The sequence below is a fragment of the Nerophis lumbriciformis genome, linkage group LG35, assembly GCF_033978685.3.
Source record: "Nerophis lumbriciformis linkage group LG35, RoL_Nlum_v2.1, whole genome shotgun sequence".
Taxonomy (NCBI): domain Eukaryota; kingdom Metazoa; phylum Chordata; class Actinopteri; order Syngnathiformes; family Syngnathidae; genus Nerophis; species Nerophis lumbriciformis.
Genome location: NC_084582.2, coordinates 306,601 through 316,434, shown reverse-complemented (window position 1 = coordinate 316,434; position 9,834 = coordinate 306,601). Strand labels below are relative to the sequence as shown.

At 43.4% G+C, this 9,834-nt stretch overlaps 1 protein-coding gene across 5 annotated transcripts in view; it reads right to left on the bottom strand.

The window, feature by feature from the left end:
• Nucleotides 1-5,093: 5,093 nt before the first annotated feature.
• The window catches only part of pola2 (polymerase (DNA directed), alpha 2), a 29,111-nt gene continuing 24,370 nt past the window's right edge, over nucleotides 5,094-9,834 (bottom strand). For all 5 annotated transcript variants that reach the window (XM_061927843.1, XM_061927845.1, XM_061927844.1 and 2 more), the window contains 3 exons: nucleotides 5,824-5,880; nucleotides 5,631-5,757; nucleotides 5,094-5,375 (listed from right to left, as the gene is read on the bottom strand). In XM_061927843.1, the coding sequence (XP_061783827.1) occupies nucleotides 5,223-5,375; nucleotides 5,631-5,757; nucleotides 5,824-5,880 (337 nt within the window). In that variant the 3' untranslated portion in view covers nucleotides 5,094-5,222. The remainder of the gene's footprint in view (nucleotides 5,376-5,630; nucleotides 5,758-5,823; nucleotides 5,881-9,834) is intronic.

Here is a 9,834-nt window from a genome sequence, read left to right as displayed (position 1 = left end):
ATGATGACATTAGAAGCAGTGGTCAAGGTCATGTCCAGTAAGAGATGATGACATTAGAAGCAGTGGTCCAGGTCATGTCCAGTAAGAGATGATGACATCAGAAGCAGTGGTCAAGGTCATGTCCAGTAAGAGATGATGACATTAGAAGCAGTGGTCAAGGTCATGTCCAGTAAGAGATGATGACATTAGAAGCAGTGGTCAAGGTCATGTCCAGTAAGAGATGATGACATTAGAAGCAGTGGTCAAGGTCATGTCCAGTAAGAGATGTTGACATCAGAAGCAGTGGTCAAGGTCATGTCCAGTAAGAGATGATGATATTAGAAGCAGTGGTCAAGGTCATGTCCAGTAAGAGATGATGAGATTAGAAGCAGTGGTCAAGGTCATGTCCAGTAAGAGATGATGACATTAGAAGCAGTGGTCAAGGTCATGTCCAGTAAGAGATGATGACATTAGAAGCAGTGGTCAAGGTCATGTATAGTAAAAGATGATGACATTAGAAGCAGTGGTCAAGGTCATGTCCAGTAAGAGATGATGACATTAGAAGCAGTGGTCAAGGTCATGTCCAGTAAGAGATGATGACATTAGAAGCAGTGGTCAAGGTCATGTACAGTAAGAGATGATGACATTGGAAGCAGTGGTCAAGGTCATGTCCAGTAAGAGATGATGACATTAGAAGCAGTGGTCAAGGTCATGTACAGTAAGAGATGATGACATTAGAAGCAGTGGTCAAGGTCATATCCAGTAAGAGATGATGACATTAGAAGCAGTGGTCAAGGTCATGTACAGTAAGAGATGATGACATTAGAAGCAGTGGTCAAGGTCATGTACAGTAAGAGATGATGACATTAGAAGCAGTGGTCAAGGTCATGTATAGTAAAAGATGATGACATTAGAAGCAGTGGTCAAGGTCATGTCCAGTAAGAGATGATGACATTAGAAGCAGTGGTCAAGGTCATGTCCAGTAAGAGATGATGACATTAGAAGCAGTGGTCAAGGTCATGTACAGTAAGAGATGATGACATTAGAAGCAGTGGTCAAGGTCATGTCCAGTAAGAGATGATGACATTAGAAGCAGTGGTCAAGGTCATGTACAGTAAGAGATGATGACATTAGAAGCAGTGGTCAAGGTCATGTACAGTAAGAGATGATGACATTAGAAGCAGTGGTCAAGGTCATGTACAGTAAGAGATGATGACATTAGAAGCAGTGGTCAAGGTCATGTACAGTAAGAGATGATGACATTAGAAGCAGTGGTCAAGGTCATGTCCAGTAAGAGATGATGACATTAGAAGCAGTGGTCAAGGTCATGTCCAGTAAGAGATGATGACATTAGAAGCAGTGGTCAAGGTCATGTCCAGTAAGAGATGATGACATTAGAAGCAGTGGTCAAGGTCATGTACAGTAAGAGATGATGACATTAGAAGCAGTGGTCAAGGTCATGTCCAGTAAGAGATGATGACATTAGAAGCAGTGGTCAAGGTCATGTACAGTAAGAGATGATGACATTAGAAGCAGTGGTCAAGGTCATGTACAGTAAGAGATGATGACATTAGAAGCAGTGGTCAAGGTCATGTACAGTAAGAGATGATGACATTAGAAGCAGTGGTCAAGGTCATGTACAGTAAGAGATGATGACATTAGAAGCAGTGGTCAAGGTCATGTACAGTAAGAGATGTGCTTCTCCAACAAATACACCCTTGAAGACAGCAAAACATCAAACCCACAAAAACTCATACTGATCATTATACTGCTATAGTACATTATACTGCCATAGTACATTATACTGCCATAGTACATTATACTGCTATCGTGCATTATACTGCTATATTACATTATACTGTATAGTATGACCTTCAAAGCTGACTTCCTGTCATGTGTGATATTCTGCAAAATAAAGGCATGCATTTATTACTGGTATTATACTATCAAAAGTATATAGCTAACTGAAAGCTGTTGTGATTGCCATGCCTCCTTATATATTCTACGTTATGCCATTATCTTATCTTAGCTCAGCACCCAGATGTATGGTGTACTGCTGATGTCTAAAAAAAATTAAAAAATCCAACCTAAGAATGTTAGACTACACTTTAAAGTTAAACAGACTTTAAACTTACACGCAATGCATTCATTTTCAAACTTCCACTCCCAATGCGCCACACACGCACGCACGCACGCACGCACGCACGCACACACAACTTTGTGTGAGTGCACATCCTAAGAGATAAGGCGAACAACACGAAGAGCGTTTTTCTAATTTTTTTCTCCTCTTCCTATAAACATGTAACTTATTTTATATCACTTTATCATGCTATTCATATCGACTGTTATTATAGTTATTAATCTAGGCTATTAGTTGTTACATTATTTTAATTATATATATATTTATCATCATTGGGTCCCTCATAATCACCACCTGGTGGTGAGTTGGCTGCGATGGTGGGGGAGGATGCCGGACAGAAACGCATTGTGAGGGTTTGCTGGGAACGCCTGGCAGAGTCTCCTGTCAGAGAGAGTTTCAATTCCCACCTCCGGAAGAACTTTGAACATGTCACGAGGGAGGTGCTGGACATTGAGTCCGAGTGGACCATGTTCCGTACCTCTGTTGTCGGGATGCCGTCAAGCTGAAGAAAGAGTCCTATCGGGCTCTTTTGGCTCATAGGACTCCTGAGGCAGCAGACAGGTACCAACAGGCCAAGCGGTGTGCGGCTTCAGCGGTCGCGGAGGCAAAAACTCGGACATGGGAGGAGTTCGAGGAGGCCATGGAAAACTACTTCCGGACGGCTTCGAAGCAGTTCTGGACCACCATCTGCCGCTTCAGGAAGGGGAAGCAGTGCACTGTCAACACTGTGTATGGTGGGGATGGTGTTCTGCTGACCTCGACTGCGGATGTTGTGGATCGGTGGAGGGAATACTTCGAAGACCTCTTCAATCCCACCAGCACGTCTTACTATGAGGAAGCAGGGCCTGGGGAATCTGTAGTGGGCTCTTCTATTTCTAGGGCTGAGGTTGCCGAGGTAGTTAAAAAGCTCCTCGGTGGCAAGGCCCCGGGAGTGGATGAGATCCGCCCGGAGTTCCTTAAGGCTCTGGATGTTGTGGGGCTGTCTTGGTTGACAAGACTTTGCAACATCGCGTGGACATCGGGGGCGGTACCTCTGGATTGGCGGACCGGGGTGGTGGTTCCTCTCTTTAAGAAGGGGAACCGGAGGGTGTGTTCTAATTATCGTGGGATCACACTCCTCAGCCTTCCCGGTATGGTATATTCAGTTGTACTGGAGAGGAGGCTACGCCGGATAGTCAAACCTCGGATTCAGGAGGAACAGTGTGGTTTTCGTCCTGGTCGTGGAACTGTGGACCAGCTCTATACTCTCGGCAGTGTCCTTGAGGGTCCTTGGGAGTTTGCCCAACCAGTCTACATGTGCTTTGTGGACTTGGAGAAGGCATTTGACCGTGTACTTCGGGAAGTCCTGTGGGGAGTGCTCAGAGAGTATGGGGTAACGGACTGTCTTATTGTGGCAGTCCGCTCCCTGTATGATCAGTGTCAGAGCTTGGTCCGCATTGCCGGCAGTAAGTCGGACACGTTTCCAGTGAGGGTTGGACTCCGCCAAGGCTGCCCTTTGTCACCCATTCTGTTCATAACCTTTATGGACAGAATTTCTAGGCGCAGTCAAGGCGTTGAGGGTATCTGGTTTGGTGGCTGCAGGATTAGGTCTCTGCTATTTGCAGATGATGTGGTCCTGATGGCTTCATCTGGCCAGGATCTTCAGCTCTCACTGGATCGGTTCGCAGCCGAGTGTGAAGCAACTGGGATGAGAATCAGCACCTCCAAGTCCGAGTCCATGGTTCTCTCCTGGAAAAGGGTGGAGTGCCATCTCCGGGATGGGGAGGAGATCTTGCCCCAAGTGGAGGAGTTCAAGTACCTCGGAGTCTTGTTCACGAGGTATCGATCCGTTGTGGTGAAGAAGGAGCTGAGCCGGAAGGCAAAGCTCTCGATTTACCAGTCGATCTACGTTCCCATCCTCACCTATGGTCATCAGCTTTGGGTCATGACCGAAAGGACAAGATCACGGGTACAAGCGGCCCAAATGAGTTTCCTCCGCCGGGTGGCAGGTCTCTCCCTTAGAGATAGGGTGAGAAGCTCTGTCATCCGGGGGGAGCTCAAAGTAAAGCCGCTGCTCCTCCACATGGAGAGGAGCCAGATGAGGTGGTTCGGGCATCTGGTCAGGATGCCACCCGAACGCCTCCCTAGGGAGGTGTTTAGGGCACGTCCGACCGGTAGGAGGCCACGGGGAAGACCCAGGACACGTTGGGAAGACTATCTCTCCTGGCTGGCCTGGGAACACCTCGGGATCCCCTGGGAGGAGCTGGACGAAGTGACTGGGGAGAAGGAAGTCTGGGCTTCCCTGCTTAAGCTGCTGCCCCCGCGACCCGACCACGGATAAGCGGAAGAAGATGGATGGATAAATATATGTATATCCCCAATCATATTCTTCATATCTTATTTCAATACCCCCACATTATCTGGCGTACGCATTAGTTTATTCCATTTTGCATTTAATTATTCTTATTTGATTTCTTCATCTATTTTTACTTTTCTCTCACTCCTCACCTCTATCGTCTTTTTGGAATCTTTCACCTGCCAGTGTCCAATATTTCATATGTTTTTATTTGAACCTATTTTTATCTGAACCTTTTAGTCGAACCTTGGTTTTTACACTATTTGTACTTGGAAAGATACACACGTAAACAAACGAACAAACACCACATACCCTCATCCGTTACTTAAAAGAAAGAAAGTAAAGAAACGTACTTACTCACTGGATTCAAGTCCATATGGTCCTCCTTTAAATTGTGTTTGTGTCAAAATACTTAAGATGTCCAGTTGGCTACATTGTGGTCTTCTACTATGCACACACACTTACTGTACATCTACACCTGCTTTAAACAATATGTCTATGAACATATTATTATTATTAAATCTACACCTGCTTTAAACAATATGTCTATGAACATATTATTAAATCTACACCTGCTTTAAACAATATGTCTATGAACATGTGTTGTTATTATGTTGCAGCTAAAGAGTACATCAAACACAAGATTGTAGATTTATTGCTGCTGTGTAAGAACATTCTACAGTCACAGCAGCTCATGTATTTGGTAGGAAAATCAACAAAGTTATTGCAGCATACTTCATATCAGTTTGCAAAGTGTCCTTTGTCTGTTCAAACCTTCACCACCTGAGCTGCCAAACATGGACTGACTCTCTTCTTGTCTGCCGAGGCTGAGGTGCGCTTGACCATCAGCCTGCCATAAGTCCCGCCCACTTGACCTTTGGTCAGGCGTCCAGGATTGATGCACACGCAGCCAATCACGTCCTGCAAAGGTGACATTTTGAGAGCATGGTTGTTGTGTACCTTAACAAAGTAGTAAGGTGATTGTGTATAAATGAGAGTATGGTTGTTGTGTACCTTAACAAAGTAGTAAGTTGATTGTGTATAAATGAGAGTATGGTTGTTGTGTATCTTAACAAAGTAGTAAGTTGATTGTGTATAAATGAGAGTATGGTTGTTGTGTATCTTAACAAAGTAGTAAGGTGATTGCGTATAAATGAGAGTATGGTTGTTGTGTACCTTAACAAAGTAGCGCATCTCAGAGGGAATAACGAGGACATCAGGTGTGAGCGGCATTCGACCGAAGCTGTGGAACTTCTCATAGTCCATGTTCAGCTCGTCAGCAGGTGGGTGGAGTGGGTAGTAACTGAGCAGCACCAACACAAATGCTGCTATTACAAAGCCTTGAGTATTCCAAATAAATGTCCATTACCTCCTCTGGGTCAGCATGTGCTTCACAATGCGAGAAAAGCGGTCCGGTCCAGTGCCGCTGCAACACAACCATTCATTAGCACACATTGATATCACAGGTTAAAACACACACATTGATAATACGGGTTAAAACACACACATTGATATCACAGGTTAAAACACACACATTGATAATACGGGTTAAAACACACACATTGATATCACAGATTAAAACTGTTCTTGCTCCAACAACTCCGGAGCACTACATCATTTTACAACAGCAACCTCCTTTTTTCATCATCTAGTTTGTGGGCAGGCTTGTTAGGCATGACAACTATTCATGCCAATCATTCCATTCATGCCACATGCCAATTACTATTATTTGTCACATTCTTTCCCAGTTTTCACCTCCAATTAGGGATGACACTTTTGGCCTCAGACCTGATCCTGAGTCCTGAGCCCATATTTGACAATAGATTATAGAACTAAAAATGATCTGTAGCAAGCAACTAAAGTAAACAATAACACATTGTTATGAAACTTATTACCGTATTTTCCGCACTATAAGGCGCACCTAAAAACCACACATTTTCTCAAAAGCTGACAGTGCGCCTTATAACCCGGTGCGCTTTATATATGGATTAATATTAAGATTCATTTTCATAAAGTTTCGGTCTCGCAACTTCGGTAAACAGCCGCCATCTTTTTTCCCGGTAGAACAGGAAGCGCTTCTTCTTCTACTGTAAGCAACCACCCGCCCGCGTAGAAGAAGAAAAAGCGCGCGGATATTACCGTACGTTTCATTTCCTTTGTGTGTTTATATCTGTAAAGACCACAAAATGGCTCCTACTAAGCGACAGGTATCCGGTTCATGAAAAGACGTAATCTCTCCATCCGCACACGGATTACTATTTCACAGCAACTGATATTCCTGTGAACCGCACTGTGGATACAACGGGAGCACGTACGGTGAATATTCGCACCACAGGGAATGAGAAGTCATCCTTCACTGTGGTTCTAGCTTGCCATGCTAATGGCCAGAAACTTCCACCCATGGTGATATTCAAAAGGAAGACCTTGCCAAAAGAGACCTTTCCAGCCGGCGTCATCATAAAAGCTAACTCGAAGGGATGGATGAAGAAAAGATGAGCGAGTGGTTAAGGTAAGTTTAAGTTTACGCGAAGAGGCCGGGTGGCTTTTTTCACGCAGCTCTGTCCATGTTGATATACGACTCCATGCGCGCCCACATCACGCTGGTTTTTAATATATTATTAAAGTTTGACTGACCTATCTGACTGTTTTTTTGACATTCCTTTAGCGCAGTTAGATGCGGCTTACAACACGGGGCGGCTTATAGGTGGACAAAGTTTTGAAATATGCCGTTCATTGAAGGCGCGGCTTATAACCCAGGGCGCCTTATGGTGCGGAAAATACGGTATATGTAGAACTTGCTAGTATTGCTGTAAATAAGATGATTACATCTGTGGTATTTCTTGATAATTACTTTTTTTTTTAAATTAAAATAAAGTGGCTGGTGCACCATAACTAAACAAAATCTTTTGGCTCCTATTTAAATTCTTTGTGTTTCACCCTTATAGCCTTCTTGTATGCAGAAACGTACTCCTTGAGGTTGTAAACAATAACAAAAACAGCAAAAATAGTTTGTAATAATAAGAAAAAGAAAGAGAGAAAACAATGTAATCATGTTGGTATGGTTTATGCACTGATACTACACTAGGTATGGACATCTGGTTTATGCACTGATACTACACTAGGTATGGACATCTGGTTTATGCACTGATACTACACTAGGTATGGACATCTGGTTTATGCACTGATACTACACTAGGTATGGACATCTGGTTTATGCACTGATACTACACTAGGTATGGACATCTGGTTTATGCACTGATACTACACTAGGTATGGACATCTGGTTTATGCACTGATACTACACTAGGTATGGACATCTGGTTTATGCACTGATACTACACTAGGTATGGACATCTGGTTTATGCACTGATACTACACTCGGTATGGACATCTGGTTTATGCACTGATACTACACTAGGTATGGACATCTGGTTTATGCACTGATACTACACTAGGTATGGACATCTGGTTTATGCACTGATACTACACTCGGTATGGACATCTGGTTTATGCACTGATACTACACTAGGTATGGACATCTGGTTTATGCACTGATACTACACTCGGTATGGACATCTGGTTTATGCACTGATACTACACTAGGTATGGACATCTGGTTTATGCACTGATACTACACTCGGTATGGACATCTGGTTTATGCACTGATACTACACTAGGTATGGACATCTGGTTTATGCACTGATACTACACTAGGTATGGACATCTGGTTTATGCACTGATACTACACTCGGTATGGACATCTGGTTTATGCACTGATACTACACTAGGTATGGACATCTGGTTTATGCACTGATACTACACTCGGTATGGACATCTGGTTTATGCACTGATACTACACTAGGTATGGACATCTAGTTTATGCACTGATACTACACTAGGTATGGACATCTGGTTTATGCACTGATACTACACTAGGAATGGACATCTGGTTTATGCACTGATACTACACTCGGTATGGACATCTGGTTTATGCACTGATACTACACTAGGTATGGACATCTGGTTTATGCACTGATACTACACTCGGTATGGACATCTGGTTTATGCACTGATACTACACTAGGTATGGACATCTGGTTTATGCACTGATACTACACTCGGTATGGACATCTGGTTTATGCACTGATACTACACTAGGTATGGACATCTAGTTTATGCACTGATACTACACTAGGTATGGACATCTGGTTTATGCACTGATACTACACTAGGAATGGACATCTGGTTTATGCACTGATACTACACTCGGTATGGACATCTGGTTTATGCACTGATACTACACTAGGTATGGACATCTGGTTTATGCACTGATACTACACTAGGTATGGACATCTGGTTTATGCACTGATACTACACTAGGTATGGACATCTGGTTTATGCACTGATACTACACTCGGTATGGACATCTGGTTTATGCACTGATACTACACTCGGTATGGACATCTGGTTTATGCACTGATACTACACTCGGTATGGACATCTGGTTTATGCACTGATACTACACTCGGTATGGACATCTGGTTTATGCACTGATACTACACTCGGTATGGACATCTGGTTTATGCACTGATACTACACTAGGTATGGACATCTGGTTTATGCACTGATACTACACTAGGTATGGACATCTGGTTTATGCACTGATACTACACTCGGTATGGACATCTGGTTTATGCACTGATACTACACTCGGTATGGACATCTGGTTTATGCACTGATACTACACTCGGTATGGACATCTGGTTTATGCACTGATACTACACTAGGTATGGACATCTGGTTTATGCACTGATACTACACTAGGTATGGACATCTGGTTTATGCACTGATACTACACTCGGTATGGACATCTGGTTTATGCACTGATACTACACTAGGTATGGACATCTGGTTTATGCACTGATACTACACTCGGTATGGACATCTGGTTTATGCACTGATACTACACTAGGTATGGACATCTAGTTTATGCACTGATACTACACTAGGTATGGACATCTGGTTTATGCACTGATACTACACTAGGTATGGACATCTGGTTTATGCACTGATACTACACTAGGAATGGACATCTGGTTTATGCACTGATACTACACTCGGTATGGACATCTGGTTTATGCACTGATACTACACTAGGTATGGACATCTGGTTTATGCACTGATACTACACTAGGTATGGACATCTGGTTTATGCACTGATACTACACTAGGTATGGACATCTGGTTTATGCACTGATACTACACTCGGTATGGACATCTGGTTTATGCACTGATACTACACTCGGTATGGACATCTGGTTTATGCACTGATACTACACTCGGTATGGACATCTGGTTTATGCACTGATACTACACTCGG